The 23,214-nt window shown below is 37.5% G+C and overlaps 1 protein-coding gene across 1 annotated transcript in view; it reads left to right on the plus strand.

Moving 5' to 3' along the window:
* Nek11 (NIMA related kinase 11) overlaps positions 1-23,214 on the plus strand; it is a 347,795-nt gene that overhangs the window by 63,761 nt on the left and 260,820 nt on the right. Inside the window, exon 3 of the mRNA XM_026383853.2 lies at positions 12,647-12,812. Coding sequence (XP_026239638.2) covers positions 12,647-12,812 — 166 coding nt within the window. The remainder of the gene's footprint in view (positions 1-12,646; positions 12,813-23,214) is intronic.

A 23,214-nucleotide genomic window follows, 5' to 3' on the forward strand; every position in this document is an offset into this window, starting at 1 on the left:
TCTTCTATTTTATTTGGAGTATAAGGATTCAAAGTAATTTCTGATTATCTTCTGTATTTCTGAAGTGTCTGTTGTGATATTGCCTTTTTCATCCCGTATGCTAGTAATTTGGGTTCTCTCTCTTCTTCTCTTCGTTAGGATAGCTAAGGATCTGTCAATTTTATTTATTTTTTTCAAAGAACCAGCTTTTAGTTTTGTCAATTTTTTCAATTGTTTCTTTTGTTTCAATTTCATTAATTTCAGCTCTGATTTTAATTATTTCTTGCCTTCTACTTCTTTTGCTGTTGTTTTGCTCTTCTTTTTCTAGGATTTTGAGATGAAGTATGAGATCATTTATTTGTTGGTTTTTTCTTTTTTTGAGGAATGAACTCCAAGCAATGAATTTTCCTCTTAGAACTGCTTTCAATGTGTCCCATAGATTCCGATATGTTGTGTCTGTGTTTTCATTTAACCCTAGGAATTTTTTAATTTCCTCCTCGATGTCTTCTAAAACCCATTGATCACTCAGCAACCTATTGTTCATTCTCCAGGTGATGCTTGATTTTTCCTTTCTTCTTTTATCATTGATTTTCAGTTTCATTCCATTATGATCAGATAAGATGCATGGTATTATCTCTACCCCTTTGTATTGTCTAAGAGTTGCCCTGTGACATAGTATATGGTCTATTTTTGAGAAGGTTCCATGTGCTGCTGAGAAAAAAGTGTAGCTACTTGATGTTGGGTGGTATAGTCTATATATGTCAATTAAGTCTAGGTTGTTAATTGTGTTATTGAGTTCTATAGTTTCCTTATTTAACTTTTGTTTGGAAGATCTGTCCAGTGGTGAGAGAGGTGTGTTGATGTCTCCCATGATTATTGTATGGTGGTCTATTAGACTCTTGAACTTGAGAAGAGTTTGCTTGATGAACACAGCTGCACCATTATTTGGGGCATATATATTTATGATTGTTATGTCTTGTTGGTGTATGGTTCCCTTGAGCAGTATGAAGTGTCCTTCTATCCTTTGTTCTTCTATCCATATTTGTTTATTGATGTTACTAAACCTGATTTGTTATCCTCTTTGACTACTTTCCCCCCTTTAATGTTTTGCCAAGGATTTTTTGAAGAGATGGTTTTCTAGCTGCGAATTCTTTTAACTTTTGTTTATCGTGGAAGGTTTTAATTTCATCTTCTAACCTGAAGCTTAATTTCGCCGGATACACGATTCTTGGTTGGAGCCCATTGTCTTTCAGTGTTTGAAATATGTTATTCCAGGATCTTCTAGCTTTCAGAGTCTGTGTTGAGAGATCAGCTGTTATCCTGATTGGTTTACCCCTAAATGTAATCTGCTTTCTTTCTCTTGCAGCTTTTAAAATTCTCTCCTTATTCTGTATGTTGGACATCTTCATGATAATGTGTCTAGCTGTGGATCTCTTATGATTTTGCACATTCGGCGTCCTGTAGGCTTCTAGGATTTGGGATTCTGTCTCATTCTTCAATTCTGGGAAGTTTTCTCGTATTATTTCACTGAATAGACTGTTTATTCCTTTGGAATGGAGCTCTGTGCCTTCCTGTATCCCAATGACTCTTAAATTTGGTCTTTTGATATTGTCCCATAATTCTTGGATGTTCTGCTCATGGTTTCTTAGCAGACTTGCTGAGCTGTCTATGTTCTTTTCCAGTTGAAATACTTTGTCTTCATTGTCTGATGTTCTCTCTTCTAAGTGATCTACTCTGCTGGTAGTATTCTCAATTGAGTTTTTAAGTTGGTTTATTGTTTCCTGCATTTCTAGAATTTCTATTTGTTTGTTTTTTATTACCTCTATCTCCCTGTGAAATTGATCTTTTACTTCCTGGATTTGTTTGTCAATGTGATCTTTCATTGTCTGATTTTGCTGTCTCATGTCTTCCTTGAGACTCCAGATCATCTGAAGCATATATATCCTGAACTCTTTATCTGATATTCCATCTGCTGCAGCTATTACCTCTTCTAAAGTTGAGTTGACCTGCATTGCTTGTGGTCCTTTCTTTCCTTGTCTTTTCATACTGCTCGCGTTTCTTTCTGCTTGGTGCATCTGTTGTGTTTTTGAAATTTACCCCCTATTTATTTATGTTGCTCTTGTATAGTTGAAAAGTCTCCCTTGCAGGTGCGGGCGGCGGCTGTGCCCCTACTCCAATTGGGGTGACGTGTCTACCACGCTGGCGGCTCTCTGGGCCTGTTCCGGGGGTGGAAGGCGGCTCTGCTCTGTCCCGATTCCAATTGGGGTGTCGTGACTACCATGCTGGCAGGTCGCTGTGCCTGTTCCGGGCGTGGGCGGTGGGCTTGGCTGGCGGGATTCCACCTAATGGCAGTCCCTAACCTCCCTGCTTGCTAATTAATGGCTTCTCTGAGGCGCCACGCCTTCTGTAGCCGCGGGGCAGGCCGCGCGAATCAGTTGGCCTGGATCTCCGGGGTCCTGCTGCTGGCTGTTTTGATGTTGCAAGGTGTTGGAGAGTGGTGGTGTATCCTTCAGCTTTCCCGGATGGTGGCCGCTGACTGCCTGGATGGAGTGTCCGCTGTGGGGGATGGGACAGGACTGTACTGCTTCCTTCCCCTTCTGAGATCCCGTGCTCGGCCCAAGGGTCCGTGTGGGCTTGGCTGGCGGGATTCCACCTAATGGCAGTCCCTAACCTCCCTGCTTGCTAATTAATGGCGTCACTGAGGAGCCACGCCTTCTGTAGCCGCAGGGCAGGCCGCGCGAATCAGTTGACCTGGATCTCCCGGGTCCTGCTGCAGGCTGTTGGGATCCCTGGCACTCTATCACTTTGATTTTTTCTCCCTTGAGTTCTTTATATGACCATTTTTCTGATGATTCTAGGTCCTCCTGAATATTTAGGCTGTCCTTCTTTGTTTGTACTCCTTTTCTTCCTTGCTTTTTTATGCTGCTCATGTTACTTCTTGTTCTGTTTGACTGCTATGTTACTGTTTACTCTTATAAATTTATTTGATGCTTGGGAGGGAAGATATTAGAAGGGAAGGGAAAAAGTCACTGTCGCCGCTGGTTTCAATGAAGTTATCTCCTCTGCCCGTGACGTCAGTTCTCTGCCATAGTGGTATCCCATGCAAATGATGACTGTTTGTTCCCTTTGCCAGGTGACCAATGCAACGGGTGGGTCCTGACTGTCACTCCCAAGTCCCGTTTCAATCCTGTGGCCACTGCCTATGAAGGCTCGGTTGGCTTTTACCTCTGTAAGTTCAGAATGGCCGACCAGTTATTTCAGCGGGATCGTTAGTGCTGAGTCACGAGAAGCAGGTGAACCAGAGCTTGAATGCAGCCGATCCAGGCTCGGTGTGTGTTCTGAGAGGCCCAAACTGTTCGCCCCAGATCCTCGTCGGCTCAGCATTGCCTAGTGATCCTGAGCAAACAGCATTTAGACAGTTTTCGACTCCCTATGCCCGCGCAGCTGAAGAGGTCAGAGACTTGATCTCTCCGCGCCCGCCGCCATGTTGGATCTCCCACTTGGAGTCTACTTTGATATGAGGATGGAAACTCCCCTGCTTGCTTCCCTAGTCCATGTGTGTGGCATGATTTTTCCCAAGATTTCACCTTCAGTCTTTGGATATCTTTTCCTATGAGATGAGTCTCCTGGAGGAAGCATATTGTTGGTCTTTTTGAAAAATTCAATCTGCTAGCCTAAGTCTTCTGATTGGTGAGTTTAGAGCATTAACATTCAGGGTTATTATTGAGATATGCTTTGTATTCCCAGCCATATTTGTTTATTTTTGTAATTTAACTTGACTTGTTTTCTTCTTTGATTAGTTTTTCCTTTAGGGTACTTCCTCCCTCTGCTGATTTTCATTATTGTCTTTTGTTTCCTCTTCATAGAATATTTTGCCAAGTATGTTTTCTAGTGCCGGTTTTCTAGCTTTAAGTTCTTTTACCTTTTGTTTATCATGAAATCTAAAGCTTAATTTTTCTGGATACAAGATTCTTGGTTTGCATACATTTTCTTTCAGAGCTTGATATATGTTGTTCCAGAATCTTCTAGGTTTCAGGGTCTGTGTTGAAAAATCTGCTGTTATCCTAATTGGTTTCCCCCTGTATGTAATTTGATTCCTTTCTCTTGTGGCTTTTAAAATTCTCTCCTTATTCTGTATGTTGGGTGTTTTCATTATAATGTGCCTTGGTGTTGCTTTGTTATTTTATACATTTGGCGTCCTGTTGTCTTCTTGAATTTGGTTTCCAGTTCACTCTTCATTTTGGAAAGTTTTCTGATATTATTTCATTGAATAGATTGTTCATTCCTTTTGTTTGGAACTCTATGCCTTCCTCTATCCCAATAACCCTGAAATTTGGTCTTTTTATGCTATCCCATATTTCTTGAATGTTCTGCTCATGGTTTCTTACCATTTTCACTTTGTGCTCTACATTTTTTTCAAGAATTTAGTCTTCATTGTCCGAGGTCCTGTCTCCCAAATTGTCTTCTCTATTGGTGATGCTCTCAATTGAACTTTTAATTTGGTTTATTGTTTCTTTCATTTCAAGGATTTCTGTTTTTTTTTTGTTTGTTTGTTTTTAGAACCTCTATTCCCTGTTGAGGTGATTTTTTGCTTCTTTTTTTTTATGTAGCTCCTTGTTGAAATGATCTTTTACTGCCTATATTTGTTCTCTTATATCTTTCTTCAGTTCACAGAACATTTTAGTCACGTTCATCCTGAACTACTTCTATATCATTTCTTCTGCTGTGGTTGCCTTCTAATAATGTGGTATCTTGATTTGTTGGGGGCACTTTCTTCCCTTGTCTTTTCATGTTGCTCGTGTGTTTTCCCTCCTATCTCTGTGGGTCTGGGTGTTATTGTTTTTACCCTATAGGTTGTAGTGTTCCTGTAGGGTTCCAAAATCTCTCCTGTGTAGGGAAGGACAATGTTAATGGATCCTAAAATCAATAATATACCACCTATGAACAATTCATTGCTATTAAGTCACATACAGTTTGGTCACAATGTATAGAATTATTGGATTTTATTATTATCTTTAATATAATCAGTAGGTGTGTAAAAGGGTTTACTGTTTCTGACTGTGGCAATGAACTGGAGGCGAGGTGTAGGATGATATGCTGAGGAGGTAGGATGTTAGGATATAGAGTTAATATATCTTAGGAAGTTTGAAAGAGAAATCTTACAAAGAGGATTAGTAGCAAGAGAATAGACAAGAAGTCGTTTTGGGTAGACAAGTATGTGGAAAGACAGTAGAGTACATAAAACAAAACATATATATATATATATATATATATATATATATATATATATATTTAGAATAAAAGATGTTAAAATAGTAAAGATTGGAGGGGAAAAGAAAAATAAAAGAAAAAAGGGCATATACAACACCTCTATATTATATTATTCAGATTTCCCAGTCCTCAAAAATCCTAATTTATGCAAAGTTCTTGGTTTCACATGTGTTGGGGATATGAGGGTGGGAGGATAGAGGGGGAGAAGAAAAAAGAGGAAAAAAAATTCTCAAAGGAAGAAACCAGGATTGTTGATAGTTTTAGAGATCCATATCTTTTCTGCTTCACTTCTCATCCAATAGGTGGTGTTGTCTGTTGTTAGTTGGTATTTCCACCCTCAGGATGGTGAAGGTAACCAGGGTGGGAAGGCTGGTCCTGGTTCAGGGCACCTGGAAGTGAGAAGTGGCATCTGCCAGTCCTTTCAGGGAGACTGCACCTCAATGGTCTCTTTTTGACTTGAGTCTTATATGACTTGAGTGCCCAGTCCTATCTCCCTATCTTTCCTGAGGATTTCCCAGTTCCTTGTCTCTCTGTTAGTCTCCAAACTTTTGCCCAGTTTCCCTCTCCCTTAGCAGTTCTCAATTAAAGGAACGCTCTCCCCAGGGATCCCATGGGTGGTGCCCTGGTCTTACAGCACACCTGTCTCACTGAGAGCTGTTTTGAGTTGGTCATCTACTGTGCTGAATTCCCACTGCTGGGAAGAGGGGGGTGTTGGAAATCAGGTACCTGGCCAGCTGGGGTTCCAATCTGGGAGCTGCCCCTATCAAACATCACGAGGAAGGTGGGCCAAGATAGAGGCAGTCTGCTTCCAGCGCCGGAGTGTCAAATGGGGTGGGGGAAGCTGGGCGATGGCATTGTGTTGAGGGTATGTAGCAGTTGAGTGACCTGCGTGGGAATTCTGCAGTAATGCTGATAGGTGATCCTGCTAAGGTGCTCACAAACCCTGCAGAACTTCAGGAGTTGGATGTCAGGAGCTGAGAGTCCTGCTGGAATGCTGAGGCTCAGAGCCCTGTGTGAGGGCACAGTGCTGGTGATTTCTGCACAAGAGCAGCTGTATTGGGGTCCTCTATCACTCTCAAGATGCAGCATTTCTACTAGGTGAGATCCGGGTCACAGAGTGACACAGAATGCTGCCTCCCTCTGGCCCACCATCTTGGATTCTAGAGGATTAATATTTATATATATAAAGAATTGAAAAACTTTACTTTCGTTTTCTTTTCTGTAACATTACCAATTAAATCAGCAGAATTTTGTGAAGAATTATAAGTCAGTTGTTGCGTATCTTTTATTACTTCCTCCTTTTCACTAATATCCAGAGGGAGATCTAGGATATAAGGAGCTAGTTCCTTTTGCAAATTGCCAATCAACCTTTTTTCCTCCATAGCTTTAAACATTGTATATAAAATAGACCAGATAGACCAAAACCGAATCGGAATTTTTTCCTTTTGCCTCATGGCTTTTTCAACATTGTGATGGACCCGTTTCCAATTATCCACATCCATAGATCCTTCCTCCGGGAACCAGGGATTCCATTCCCTGACCATCTTAAGACACTTCTCTATATCAGAATGATAAATAGTAATACCATAGATAGCAAGTGAATGCCTAAGAATATGTAAAAAAGGAGAAGATGAAGATTGTCCCATCACCCTGTAATATAAAGAAAATAATTCACCCTTCCTGACAATCCAGCAGGGTCCCTGTTCAGCGCGCCAATTGTGAACGTCTAGTGCGTTCGGGTCCCTGTGTAAGGGTCGTGAAATCACCGGGACACAGGGGATGCAGAGCCAAGGCAGCGATTGCAACTGCATGCTGAGGTTTATTTGCAAGTTCCTTTTATATTCTTCTTCTAACAAAGCAAGCAATTCTTCAGTAACATTTCATCTACACTGCCCAAATATCATGTCTCAGCGAGTACACAGAGCTAAATTCAGATTGTTCCTGTTCATTTGATAAGTACCCTCCCAAAGTTCTTTGTAGACATTATCTAATCCCCGAATGTATTGTTCCCAGGTCCAGTATGCAGGAAGCTTCTTCCTCTAGGCCAAACCATGCAGAACTTGTGGCTTGCGATAAGGGGAAGAGAACTTTTCCTCCTCCTAGCTGAGGTTTGCCTCAGCTGACCTAACTCACAGCCACAGCTCTTGCAAAGTGTCAGGCTGAAGGAGCTAAACTCTGCACACTTAAACCCCAACATAAGACTAAGTAACAATAAATCCCATCATTATGTACAGCTATAATGTGTCAAATAAAAATATAGAAAAATACCCTATGGCTTTGCCTTAAATGAGTACAGTAGCTGCTGATCACATTAGATTATAGTTCTGAAATCAGACAAACTTCATATATTTTTTCAATTTGAAGTTTTCAATACAAACATACATATTCATGTATCCATGTGCATTTATCTGTTTGTTTAATAGTCAGTCTGCCTAAGAACACACAAAGTAGGGACCATGAAAGCCTGATGCCCACTGCAGTATAGACAGACTGTTGGTATTTCCTGGTATATATATGAAATGAATAGATGTTGATGGTTAGGTCACAAGGGAAGAGACCATGAATAGTTCTCTCTAAATTAACTGGAAAAACTTCCATTTCTACCAACTGACTGACCCTCACTGAAATAACCATGGTTAATAGGATGTCATTCCCATCTCTAGTATTCCAGTGAGGTTCACCATGAGATATTAGATATTTTAAAGTCCTCTTAGACCTATCTGCTTACATGCCCCTTGACCTTTCTAAAGCTCTTACCCCTTGCTGGATACAAGAAATTATAGGGGTTCTGTTGTTTTCTCTGCACTATTTGGAAAGAGAACATAGGTCTTTTGTTCTAAGATCCTCCTATCCATCTTGGTGTTCTCTGCCTTGCTCCTCTCTTGACCTGGCCTATAAAACAACAACTACTTTCAAGGACTAATTTTCAATATCCAGGTTATAGAATCAGCCTAGGTGTATGTCAACAGATGAATAAAGAAAATGTGGTATATAAACCCAATGGAGTTTTATTTATCTCAAACAAGAACAAAAGTATACCATTTGTAGGATACTGGATGGATTTGGAGAGTATCATGTTAAGCAAAATAAGCCAGAGTCAGAAAGATAAGTGTCATATGTTTTGTTTATATGTGGGAAGCTAGAGGGGAAAAAAGAGGGATTGGCATGAAAGTAGAAAGGAAACCATTGGAGTAAAGGAAGGGGATGAATTGGAGAGAAGAAGGAAGAAACAGGTGCAGTACTAGGGATTGAAACCAATCAAATTATGTTATATGCATGTATGAATATGCCACAATAAAACTCACCACTCTATATAATTAATATGCACCACTACCAACAAAAAGAACCTAATTTATTCTCTGCTTTCTGACCCTCTTGCTTTCCTGTGGTCTGGAGGTGTCTGTCAACAGATGAATAGATAAAGAAAATGTGGTATAAAAACACAATGGAGTTGTGTTTTTTTATTTTTTAAAATTTCTTAGTGGTGGATAGCAAGAATTCTCATCCATTGATTAAGTGTTCTTCCAGGTTTATCTTTTGCTTTTGCTTTTTTTTTTTTTTTCATTGTACCCAGGGACTTGTGCATGCTAAGCAGGCACTCTACCAACTGAGCCATATCCCCAGCCGTAGCAGGTTTCTCTTTTATAGCAGTATCTATTATACTGATTGGACAGGGAGAATGTGAAAGAATATACAGGAATTTGGGAGAAAATACCCCAGGGTTAATGTTTCAAAAATATCAACTGGGCCAATTTCAAAGGAATGGAATTAGCTGTGGTTATCCTAAATTTCCAAAGTCAGTTTACTGTTGATTCTAGAAAGACAAATGCATGCCACTTGAGAAAGAAAACAGGAGGCTTGCAAAATGAGTGAGTCTCCTGAGGTGCCTGTTTTTGCTACTGTCATGAAGTTTCTCCTGAATAGTTGAGACTGTGATAAAATAAATGTCTGTCATGTTATTTAGAAGGGGTGACAGGCTGAGAGCCATTGAACAAGTGACAAATTGTCCTTGACTTGGTAAGCTTCCATGCTGTCTTTGGTTGATATGGATCTTGTATTGAGTGATATACAGTGAGAGTTTCTTTTGTCAGTCCAGTGACACAATTTTAGGCAAGGAAAGCATGTCTCTGTGTCAGCTAGAGATGATAATAATAGGTATCACCTGCCTTAATAACCTAACTACATCTGGAAAGTTGTGGGTGAACAAGATTTTACGCTTTATCATCAGGCTTCCAGACAGGGCTCAGGTAACTGTATGTAAAAATCTCATGCTCCATTGCACAATTAGTTGGTGTTTGTAAAGAAAAACAAGTATCAAAGCTTTTTATAGCATTTGTTCCTTCACAGCAAGAATATATTACAAGTTTGTGTAAGGATTTATATTATCGTGCTTAACCACTGTGACTTTTACAACTGCATGCTAGCTGGAGCACAGTAAATTACTGGAAAACCACTATGAAGCTTTGCCTGCTGTTTTGAAATCTTTAGAAGTTACAGAAAAACATAGCTTCATATGTCATTTCCATTCCCTTTGGGCATATCAACAGCCTGAGATGCCCCTCCTAATAACATGTCAAATTCTTGATAGAAGTTTTTCCTACAGAATAGGTTACCAATCACGTATTTCTCTAGAATCTACTTCATTATCAAGAGGCCTAATGTAGTATTCAATACCTAACAAAACCAATGTGAGCAGGGTGTGGTGGTGTACACTGTAATCCCAGTGGCTTGGGAGGCTGACAGGAGGATTGTGAGTTCAAAGCCAGCCTCTACAAAAGTGATAAGCAACTCAGGGAGACCCTGTCTCTAAATGAAATATGAAATAGTGCTGTTGATGTGGTGCCCCTGATGTGGTTGATGAGTGCCCCTGAGTTCAATCCCTGGTACCCACCCCCCACCCTCAAACAACAACAACAAAAAAATGTGAATGTACCTGTTAGGAGAAGGGAACCAAATGTTCCAACTTTTTAAATTGCAGTCATATTTAAAGACACCTGTAAATGGCCAAATGGAGCCTGAAGTGGATGAGTCTCCTAGCACAGAGCCACCCTTTCTATTGCAATTGACTTGCTGTTTGTGGAAGCAGCTAGTGCGTGATGGTTGTCTTTTAGGGATGGGATGAATTCAGAATTCATCCCATCTAGGGAGAATGAAGACTAGGGAGAATATTTAAAATGAATAAGACTTAGGACTCAAAATTTCAGAAAAATTTTACTTCTCAATAATGGTCATCTTCCAGGAGAAGGATTTTCTTTTCAGACACTGGAAAGCAAAAATCTAACAGCTTTTATTGGTCAGGAAAAAGGTTGTTTGCTATTCATCCAACACTAATGTAGGATAAGGGCACTTTTAAAGTTTTCCTGTTTGTGGTCTTAATTTCTAGGACAGATTTCCTAACTTAAATTTTGTTGTTGTTTTTGATCATGGATTATCACTGAGAAATAGGATGGGGGAAAGCTACAAAATAGTGTATTAAAGCTTTTAGGCCCTGACGCTGACACAAGTAGCCAATTTTACCTAAGATATAAACACCTTCCACAGTAAAACAAAAAAAGGCTTGTTTTGAGTTAATGAAAACTTTATAGAGTAATCATGTATTTAAGAATGGTAAGAGCCTACTTATCTAATGTGACTGGGACTGGTACTTGGTTGACTACAGGAAACAATTTTAAAATGACATTATTAATTAAGATATAAATTTAAATCATATGCTACATTTTCTCTAATTTTTTGATGTACAGCCAACTTCTAATGTCCTCTGATTTGAGTGCCCTTCAACTATTTGCATAAACCACATCCATAATATATTAATTAAGTTTTCCAGATTGATCTTCTATAATGTGGAATGAGAATTTAGCAATCTGAACTCATAAAACTGGATTTTTACATGTTTAACCAACTTTTTAGAACTGTTTTGCCAATTACTTGACAGCAATTTTTTTTCAATTTGTCAGTCGAGTCTTTTGGTAAACATTTGATTTGTTAGTTTTCTTGTCAAAGATAACTGACATATAGTATGTAAGTCATAAATTTATATACTAAGCACACTTGGTATAAACAGACATAAACACAATGATTTGGGTAAGCACAGTCCTCAACTGGAAGGGCAGAAGTACATAGGTGTGCAGAGAAGCAACTAGCCATGGGTACTCCCTATGGCAAGGGCAGGGTGAGCACTTGTTATACATGACTGGAGACTGATAGAAAATTTCTGAATTTGTTAAAGGGTCTTTAATTAAGAGAGTTTCTGCTATAAATACATTTTAATTAATATGCATAAGTAGTATCTCTTAAAGAACATTTAAAAAATGTTTGCTAGTATAGGTCCTACAGAATTTGCTGTAATGAACAACCAAAGCTCACTTATAATCAGCAGAATTTGTCTGTATACATAATTGGTGTTCTGAAGTTCTTCCCCCAGCAATCTAGTTTACACTCTGGTACTATAATTGGTTTGTTCATCAGAAGTTTTTTCTTAGATGAGAATAGATAATGTTTTGGTCCAATTCTCATTGAGTATCACAATTTTTAAATTAATGATTTGGAGTCTTAATGAACTATTCTATTTATATATGCTAGAGAACCTAAATACTCCTATCAGTGTTTTCAGTTAACATTTCTTTCTCCTAAATACTGGTAACTTATTGCTATATATCTGATATATCAAGAATTGTTTTAAAGTGAAAATAAATAAATATTGTTTTCCTCCTGATAGAAGTGTATGTGTGTATATATGTGTATGTGTTTATACATAGACAGAAGGAGACCCAAAAAGAGGCAAAGAGAATGACACAAAGATGACAAAGAAAAAAGTCATACAGAGAGACAGTTTTAGATATTATATACATATATGTATTTATATTTTAAATAATAATGTTTATATTTATATTATATATAATCAAATCTAATTATATTATAATTATATAAATTGGTATATATTTTATATATAGTACATATATTTATATATAAATGATGCATATATATGGATATAAGAGAAAGTGACAGAAACAGAGAAGGTAGAGTCAGAGAAAAAAATAATAAATCAGAGGAAAATGAGGCAGAAATAAAATGTAAAGCAACAGAAACAGAGACCATGAGAGAGACTAAGTGAAACCAAACCATCTAGTGAATCAGAAGAAGAGCCACCCCAGCAATGTTGCCCAAGACTAGCTTCATATCTGCCCTCTACCGAATTGGATGTATGTAAGTTAGAGGCCTTGGGGAGACCATGTCACTGACCAGGACAGGGAAGCAGGCCCAGGGCTCACCAGGAGACAGTGTCATAACAACACTAGACCTACACCCTGGGCATTAATTAGGTCGTTCTGTACCACTTGCTCATATGTGTTAAATGTGTTTTCCAACTCTGAATGTATTTAAAATGTTTTGGCTGCAGAAAGGTACTAAAAGAAATCTCTGTTGGAGAGTTAAATCCAAATGAGACTGTGCAGGCCAATTTGGAAGCCCAGCTCCTTTCCAAGCTGGACCATCCAGCCATTGTCAAGTTCCATGCAAGTTTTGTGGAGCAAGATAATTTCTGCATTATCACGGAGTACTGTGAGGTGAGACTCTTCTTCTCTCTTGGAAATGTTAATAAAAGTCTGTTGCATAGTCAAAAACCTTATATAAAGAGCCATCTGGTCAATTATCAAACTATAAGTTAAACTATAAAGACTTGGAATCTCATGTCTTGGAGCTAAGAATAATCATCTCTAAGTAACTGACAAAATTCCCTTTAAAATTTTGTTGTTATTGCTGTAGATGGGCACAATACCTTAATTTTATTTATTTATTTTTATGGGGTGCTGAGGATGGAACCCAGGACCTGACACGTGGCAGACTGGCACTCTATCACTAACCACAACCCTAACTCCAGCAAAAATCATTTCTAATTTCCCTTTGGAAAATTCAGTAAGAATGAATATAATTTAAGGAGAAATATATGCAGAAGATGTTTCAATATTTTTTGCAGAGGGTGTCCACCAAACCTTAGATGGACATTTAAATACCCTAACAGAGCCCTGGACAGAGCAGGGGTATATCTCCTGAGTTTTGGCTTCTAGTTTTATGGCTTATTTAATGGAAATTTGAAAATGCAAATAATGTCCCCCCCACTGCTGAAATCCTTTATATATATTGATTTATGATTTATGGCTTCAGGTATTTGCAATTTTTCCTGCTATTCTTTGTTATTTCCAAGTAACAGCTTTGTATTTTATTGAGCCCCAAGAAGGGGAAATTGACAACGTGTAGCTATAGTGCAGATCTGTTACTCCTGAGGGGTTAAGTCTGGGAGAGGTGGCAGGGTTGGGTTAGGCAGGAGAATATCTGAAGATAAATTACTCAAAAAGTATCTCCCAGAGTATTCTGGGAGCTAGGATTAGCCAAATGCTTCTCAGGAGAATTTGGAACTGTGTAGAATGAATTTAGTCAGCTCATCACTTGGGTGTTTCTGGAACCCCCAAAAAACAATGTTGGGTAGAAAGAAGTACTTTAGAGTAGAAGTCAGGCTTTTTTGGGTCAGAAAGTTTGGAAATCCACATACAATCCAAAGGTGCCTGGTCTATCATAGGCAGGAGAAGGAAAACAAGCTCAGAAGTACAAATGGCAATGAAAACCAGCCTTGCCGGCTTTACACATCATCTGGTGTATCACCCAAAGTGAAACCAATAGCAAAATTTATTTGAATGAGTTGGAAACATTCCAGATTTTGACCGTTTTCCTTTAGATCAGCCTCCCCAGCTCAGCCTTGCTGGGTGTTTACTCACTTAGATCTTGCCCATCTTCTATTTGGAGGAAAGTGGGGAAAAAGAAGAAAACCATGTCATTTGGATATCATCTTCTCTGTTATCTAATGAACTCTTAAGAAAATAAATATGATGATGAAGTGTATCAGAGTGCTGGTGGTACTGAATAGATTTTCTTGCAAATGTGCTACTAATCCATTCAAAACTATAGATATTTGCATAGGTACTGTACTATGATTCACTGGCTATAATTTTCTTCTTTAGCCCCTTTAGTTAATAAAAGTCTTATATCAGAAATAACTAACTCCAGCTGCTCATGATGACTACTTCTACATTCACTACTACCTTAGGCTTAGTTAATCTTTCAAAGACTCTTTACTTTCTGTTCTTAAAATATTTTAAATTGTACTTGGCACTGTTCAATAAAAATTACTGTGATGCTAGAAATGATTTATATTTGTGTTGTCTAACGTTAGTCATACATGGCATTTTAGGTCTTGAAGTTTGGTTAGAGCAATTGAGGTATTGAATGTTAAATTTTATTTAATTTTAAATCATTTAAATTTAAATTACCCTGTGTAGCTACTGGCTAACATATTGGACAGGTCTAGATGATATGTTATAATATTCCCTAATTTTTTTCTATTTTAATATAATTTTGAACTACCAGACAAGTTACAAGAATAACACAATATACCCCTATAGATTCTTCATCCAGATTCCCTAATTGTCATCATTTTTCTACATTTTCTTTATCATTCTATCTATTTATCTATCTGTTGTATTTACCTATTTTTTTCCTGAACCATTTGAGTATACATTTCTTATAGTTTGGCTCTTGAATGTCCCCTAAAGGCCCATGTATTAAAGACTGAGTTTCCAGCCTGAGATATTGTTAGGTGATGGAACCTTAGGAGGTGGGATCTAGTAGAATTAAGTTAGGTCATTTGGTGTGTACCTTGAAGGGGATATTGGGATGCTGGTGTCCCTCCTTTCTTTTCTTCCTGGCTGCCATGAGGTGAACAGCTTTGCTCCAAATGTTTCTCCCCACCATGATGTTCCATCTCACTACAGTCTCAAAAGCAATGGAGGCAGCTGACCATGGACTAAAATCTGAAACTATGAGCAAAATAAACCTTTTCTCCTTTTAAATTGATTTTCTTAAGTCTTTTGTCATAGTAAAGGAAAGCTGAGAAGTACAAAGTTGCAGTTGATGCCTCTGTTCCCCAAATACTACTGTATCTTATAAGGCCAAGAACCTTCTCTTATATAACCACAGTATAATGACAAAAACTTGGGAAATTAACACAGAAATAATGCAAGTATGTAATTCGGTGGTTTTGAAAGTGGGATTCCAGACCAGAATTATCAATATAACTTGGGAACTTGTTAGAAATACAAATTCTTGGCCTCCAGCCCAGTCTTACTGAATCAGAAATTCGGGGGTGAGGCTTGACCATCTGTGTTTTGACAAGCTCACCAGGTGAGTTTGAAACAAGCTAAAGTTTGAGAATCACCCATCTTATTCATAATCCCTATTCAAATTCAGCCCATTTGTTCAAATTATGTCCTTAGAAAGGACATTTCTATAAAAATGGGTTTTGTTACACAGGATGCAATCTGGAATCATCTGCTTTAATTTTAAAATGATGGTGGTTTCTATGGATTGAGCTGCACTCCCAGCAGGGATGTTGCCATGGCAATGACTGCAGGCTGCACTAGAGAACAGCTGCGGGGCTTCCAGGGCTCTCTGTGCCCTGAACTGTCAGTCTGCCACTTCCCAGGCTTCTAAGCACTGACGTGTGCAGATTGCTCCACTCTCTTTAGCAGAGATATTTCTCAGTTTCAGACACAAATTTACTTGTACAGGTCTGACATTATCTTCTTTTTATTAAGGTAAAATAATGCTACAGGAAATGGCAGGTGGCCAAACTTGCACCGTATAAAATATTGTTATCATCAGCGAAATGGATGATATTTTTATCCCCAAGTTCCCTTATGTGTAATTTAATTTGAGACCTTTCAAGACTGAAATATGTAAATGCATTCATGAAGCCTCTACATCTACTACCCAATCCTTTGGGAGACATCACCTCATATTATGGGAGTAAAAAAGCAAATGACCAAACTCTCACAACTTGTCAAAATTTAACCACATCTTTGATGTGATATAGTTTCTAAACTACCGAAGGGGCAGAGTACTTCAGATATTGTTTTTTTCTGTTGTGGAGGAAGTGTAATTACTTGCTGTCCCATTTTCTTTCTCCATGGATTCATACATTTTCATCTCTGCTTAGGTCATTTCCTATCCCAGCGTCTTTCCTCTTAGCCCCAAATCTTCAAGTTTTAACCAGCATCCCAGGCCCAGTGTGAATTCTGGTTCCCCCTCTCCTATAACCAAAGGCTCCCATAAGCATGGTTCTTCTCCCACAAACAAAAGTTCCCATGATCTTCTGACTGAAAGTAACTCCCCATCACTCTGTCCCCAACTCTCATAGCATTTTTATCTTGTATGGTGCTCAACACAACATTCATCATATAAGCCATCTCAGACTCTCAACATGTGAGATTGACTTTTTCCTGATTAATTTTTCTGTCACATCATAATCCTACATAGTGGACCACAAAGAAGTTAGCACTCAAGACTTTTCCCTCTTTTATTAATTCTATGTCATTTTGCTTCTAGCTTCCTCCTACCTCATTTCTGTAAAACACTGGTGAAAAAAAGATACAATATTGGGTACTCCCACCCATCATACATATCAAAAGTAATTTGTCCTACTTATTTGGTTGGTACCTAACAATGTACTGAACTAGAGACCTGTGAAATATAGCCCAAAGGTCTTTCATTTGGCTAAGGAGAAGACATCCTCAGAAAGCTTAGGATTAGTAGACACAATAGAGATTAGGTAAGGTCACATATATTCAGGAGAGAGGGGCACAGTTGTGGGAAGAACATATGGAATCTGGGCACAAAGCAGTAAAGGTTGGACTTTTCTATTCTCTGGTGATATTAACTTGCTACACAAAATTATATCAATCTATCAGTAGTTATAAACATTGACTACACATGAGAATCACCTGTAGAACTCAAAAAATCCTGGGTCCAAGACCCACCTTCAGAAAATCTGATTTATTTGCTGTGGGGCATTGCTCAGCCAAAAGGATTGTTGAAATCTCTCCAGGTGATTCTAATATGCAGCCAAAGCTGTGAACTGCAAAAAAAAGAGAAAATGGCTAGTGTGGAAACCAACAGTCAAAAAAGAAAAATGAGCCAAAGTTTAAGTACCACTGAGCAAAGATGACACCCAGATCCTGAGTATAGGCAATTCTACCTCTGGTTCTGGGTGTAGTTTTATGATTAAGCCATCAAACTTGTTGCTGTTACTCATAAAAGTCACCCAATTCATTCTCCTGGCGCCCTGAGCAACCTTCTGGTTCCAATTTGGCCTCTGATGCATGCCTTTTCTAAAAGAAAGATATGCTCCTTAAACTGACATGAGCTCCCTGTTGCCTTGGCAATTCCAGTTCTCATTGTTTCTGAATAAATTAGTTTTCTAGATTATTTATTGGTTCCTTCTGAGCTTGAAGTTCACAGGGGCAGCAGTAATTGTCTTTCCAAAAGCCATTACCAAGTCTTAACTCTGTGTTGGATACAATTCCTATGCATAGTATGGGATAACAGACATAATTTGGTAATATTTATTTAATGAACTTGTCTGGTAGGCTAAAATGAGTCATTTATATCAATGGTGAAAATGTAAGGGGTAATATGGTATCGTGGAAAGGGTGTGATTGAAGCACTGTTGCAGTTAATAAAGAAAGAAATGAATTCTGATTGCAGGGGCTGGCAGATTATATTTGAATTTGAAGTATGAGAAGGTTTGGTCAACTTACTTGGGGCAAGGACTTGTAGTTAAGGGAAACAATGTGATAAAAGGCTCAGAGGTAGAAAAGCATAGGATATGATTTGGGAATCTAATATACCACCTTTTTAAAAAGCATTTTATTAATGTGTTATCATTATACATGATAGTGGGATTAATTGTGATATCTATCTGTACATGCACATAGCATAAATTGATCTATTTCATTTTCCTGCACATCCTCTTTCCTCTGCTTCTTCCTTCCCTGATACCCTTTACCTAATACTGATTTCTCTTCTATTTTCATTAGGTCACTTTTCTTTATATTTTTTCCTTTCTAACTTCTGAATATGAGAGAAAACATATGATCCTTGACTTTTTGAGTCTGGCATATCTAACATAGCATGATGTTCTCTAGTTCCATCTATTTTCCTGAAAATAACATAATTATGTTCTTCATGGCTGAGAAAAATTCAGTTGTGTGTCTATGCCACATTTTCTTTATCCATTCATCTGTAGGTTCCATAGGCTGTTTCCATAACTTGGCTATTGTGAGTTGCACTGCTAAAAAATATGTTTATGCATGTATTGCTCTAGGATGCTGACTTCAGTTCTTTTGGGATAAATACTAAGGAGTGATATAGCTGGATCATATGATGATTCCAGTTCTAGTCTCCATAGTGGTTGTACTAATTTATAATTCCACTAAGAATATATGTGTTTCTTCCCCACACCCTACAATTTTGCCAGCATCTATTATTTCTCATGTTCTTAAAAATTGCCATTTTAACTGGAGTGAGATCTCAGTATAGTTTTGATTTGCATTTCCCTGATAAATATTTTTTCATGTATTTGTTGGCCGTTTGTATTTCTTCTTTTGAGAAATGTTTGCTTAGATCATTTGCCCATTTATTGACTAGGCTATTTGTTGGTGTTAGGTTTTTGAGTTCTTTATGTATTTTGGATATTAAACCCCTGTCAGAATAGCTACTAAAGACTTTTTCCCTTTATGTAGGCTCCCTTGTTACAGTTTTAATTTTTTTTTTGCTATGCACAAGCTTTTAAATTTGCTGCCATCCCACTTATTAATTTATGATTTTATTTTCTGAACTTTAGTAATCCTATTAAGAAAGTTGTTTCCTGCACTTATATGTTAGAATATTTACCCTATGTGTTCTACTAACAGTTGCAGAGATTTTGGTCTAATTCTTAGGTCATTAATCCACTTTGAGTTGAGTTGTGCAGGGTAAGAGATAGGAATCCAGTTACATTCTTCTAAATGGGGGCTACCCATTTCTTTAAAAAGCTTTCTTTTCTTCAACAAATGTTTTTGGTACCTTTGTCAAGGATCAGATAACTATCTATGTGGGTTTGTCCCTGTGTCATCTATTCCATTCTTTTGGTCTATATGTCTGTTTTTATGCCAATAACTTGCAGTTTTTGTTACTATAGCTTTGAAGTATAATCTGAAGTCTGTAATTATGATGCCTCTAGTGTTGCTGTTATTGCTCAGAATTGCTTTGGGTGTTCTGGTTTTTTTATTCTTTTATATGAATTTTAGGACTGTTTAGTTCTGTTAAGAATGTCATTGGTATTTTGATGAGGATTGCACTGAATGTGTATATTGCTTTTGGTAGTATGGCATTTTAACAATATTAATTCTGTCTATCCATGAACATGGGAGGTCTTTCCATCTTCTAGTGTCATCTTTATTTTTTTTTCATCAGTGTTCTATAATTTTCATTATAGTGGTCTTTTACCTCTTTGGTTTAATTTATTCCTAAGTTGTTTTTCTTTTTTTGTGTGTGTGTGTGGTGGGGGGGTAGGTACTGGGGATTGAATTTAGGGCACTCGACTACTGAGCCAATCCCCAGTCCTATTTTGTATTTTATTTGAGATTGGATCTCACAGAGTTGCTTAGCACCTCACTTTTGCTGAGGCTGGCTTTGAACTCTTGATCCTCCTGGCTTAGCTTCTGAGCTGCTGAGATTACAGGTGCATACCGGCCTTAAGTATTTTTTGAGGCTATTGTAAATTGATTTGTTTTCCTGGTTTCTTTTTTAGCAGATTCCTTATTGATGTAAAGAAAAGCTAATGATTTATATATGTTGATTTTTTATCCTGCTATTTTTCTGAATTTATTAGCTCTAGAAGTCATGTGATGGAGTTTTTTGGATATTCCAAGTATAAGATCATATTTTCTGTGAAAAGCAATAATTTGCTTCCTTCCTTTTCTATTTGTATCCCTTTTATTTCTTACCTAATTGGCTCTTGCTAAAATTTCAAGTACTATATTGAAAAGGAGTGGTAAGGGCAGACATGTTTGTTCTGCTCCTTATTTCAGAGGAAATGTTGTCAGTTTTTCCCTGTTCATTATGATGTTGGCTTTGGGTTTATCATGTATAATTTTTATGACTTTTTTTGGAGGGGGAATACCAGGAATTGAACTCAGAGGTACCCCACCACTGAACCATACCCCTAGCCCTATTTGGTATTTTATTTAGAGACAGGGTCTCACTGAGTTGCTTAGTGCCTCACTTTTGCTGAGGCTAGCTTTGAACTTATGATCATCCTGCCTCATCCTCCAGAGCCACTGGAATTACAGGAGTGTGCCACCATGCCTGGTTAATCTTTATGACTTTTAAGTAAATTTTTGCTATCGCTAATTTCTTCAGGGTTTTTAACATGAATGGAGGCTAAGTGCTGTTAAAGCCCTTTTCTACATCTTTTTTTTGTCCTTAATTCATGTGATAGACTAACATTTATTGATTTGAAACAATCTTGTATTCTACAGTAAAACCAACTTGATAATGATGTACAATCTTTTAAATATGTCTTTGAACATGAATTGCTAATGTTTTGTTATGAATTTCTGCTTTTGGGTACAACAGTGATATTAACTTATAATTTTCATTCCATGATGTTTCCTTATTTGTTTTTGGTATCCAGGTGATACTGGCTCATAGAATGAATTTGGTAGTGTTTGCCCTTTTATTTTTCATGCAACAATATGAGAATTAATTCTTTTTAAAATTTACTTATTTTTATTTATATATGACAATGGAATGCATCACAATTCTTATTACACATATAGAGCTCAATTTTTCATATCTCTGGTTGTATACAAAGTATATTTGCACCAATTTGTGTCTTTATACCTGTGCTTTGGATAATAATGATCATCACATTCCACCATCATTTATAATCCCATGACCCCTTCCTTACCCTCCAACCACTCGGCCCTATCTAGAGTTTGCCTATTCTTGCCATGCTCCCTCTCCCTATCCCACTATGAATCAGCTGCCTTATATCAGAGAAAACATTTGGCATTTGGTTTTTTGGGATTGGCTAATTTCACTTAGCATTATCTTCTCCAATGTCATCCATTTACCTGCAAATGCCATGATTTTATTCTCTTTTATTGCTGAGTAAAATTCCATTGTGTATATATGCCACATTTTTTATCCATTCATCTATTGAAGGGAATCTAGGTTGGCTCCACAGTTTAGCTATTGTGAGTTGTGCTGTTATAAACATTATGTGGTTGTGTCCCTGTAGTATGCTGTTTTTAATTATTTTGGGTATAGATCGAGGAGAGGGATAGCTGGGTCAAATTGTGGTTCCATTCCCAGTTTTCCAAGAAATCTCCATATTGCTTTTCATATTGGCTGCACCAATTTTCAGCCCAACAGCAATATATGAGTGTATCTTTTTCCCCACATCTTCACCAACACTTATTGTTGTTTGTCTTCATAATAGCGGCCATTCTGACTGGAGTAAGATGAAATCTTAGAATGGTTTTGACTTGCTAGTGATGATGAACATTTTTTCATATATTTGTTGATTAATTGTATATCTTATTCTGAGAAGTGTCTCTTCAGGTCCTTGGCCCATTTTTTTTGATTAGGTTATTTGTTTTTTTGGTGCTCTGCTTTTTGAGTTGTTTATATACTCTAGGGATTAGTGCTGTATCTGATGTGTGAGGGGTAAAAATTTACTCACAAGATGTAAGCTCTCTATTCACCTCACAGATTATTTCTTTTGCTGAGAAGAAACTTTTTAGTTTGAGAAAAGATAGCCTCTTCAACAAATGTTGCTGGGAAAATTGGAAATCCATATGCAACAAAATGAAATTAAATGCCTATCTCTCACCATGCACAAAACTCAACTCAAAATATATCAAGGATTTAGGAATACAACCAGAGACCCTGCGTCCAATAGAAGAAAAAGTTGGCCCTAATCTCCACCATGTGGGATTAGGCCCCAACTTCCTTAATAAGACTCCTGTGGTGCAAGAATTAAAATCGAGAATCAATAAATAGGATGAGAATTAGTTCTTTTTTAAAGAATAATTTAAGCATTAGTTCTTCTTTAGAGGTCTGATAGAATTCAGCTGGAAATCCATTTGGTCCTAGGCTTTTATTTTGTTGGAAAATTTTTATTACTGTTTTAATCTTATTGTTTATTATTGGTCTGATTAGGTTTTCTGTATTCCTTTGGTTCCATTTTTTTTTTGTAGGTTGTATTTGTCTAGAAATTTTTCCATTTCTTTTGGATTTTCTAAATTATTTTTTAAAAATACTTTTTAGTTGTAGGTTGACACAATACCATTATTTTATTTATTTATATGTGGTGCTCAGGATCAAACCCAATGCCCCACATGTGCTATGTAAGTACTCTACCACTGGGCTGCAACCCAAGCCCCATGGATTTTCTAAATTATTGGATTAAAAGTTTTCAAAATAGGGGCTCGGGTTGTGGTTCAGTGGCAGAGCATTTGCTTAGCACTTTCGAGGGCTGGGTTTAAGCCTCAGCACCATATAAAAATAAAATAAAGGTATTGTGTCCAACTACAACTAAAAAAACCCCAGCAATAATAAAGTTTTCAAAGTAGTTCCTTATGATCCTCTGTATTTCAAAAATATTTGTGGTAACATGTTAAGGTCTGTAAATAAGTCAAAAATAACACCTGGTATTTTGCCAGAGAAATGTTAGAGTTCGTAAACAAGTCTGGATGGTGCCTGGCAAAATGTCAGAGGGAGTGGTTTGAGAAGTAACAAAAGCGAGCCATTAAGTGTGGAGATTCTTTATTGGTTGATTGATGTATCTAGTTTATGCTAATTAAGATAAGCTGTGCAAAATGTATAAATAGCTCTGTTGCCCTACAATAAACGGCTCCTACTCCTGCTGTATCAACGTACACAAGTTATTTGTCACCCCCCCGGTTATTTTGCTGCAGCCGGACACCGGCAGTAACATCTCCTTTTTCATCTTTAAATTTGTTGATTTGGGTCTTTTCTTTTCTTTTTTTGACTAGTTTGGCTAAAGATTTTTCAATCTTGTTTATCTTT

Source organism: Urocitellus parryii, chromosome 2 (assembly GCF_045843805.1).
Source record: "Urocitellus parryii isolate mUroPar1 chromosome 2, mUroPar1.hap1, whole genome shotgun sequence".
NCBI lineage: Eukaryota > Metazoa > Chordata > Mammalia > Rodentia > Sciuridae > Urocitellus > Urocitellus parryii.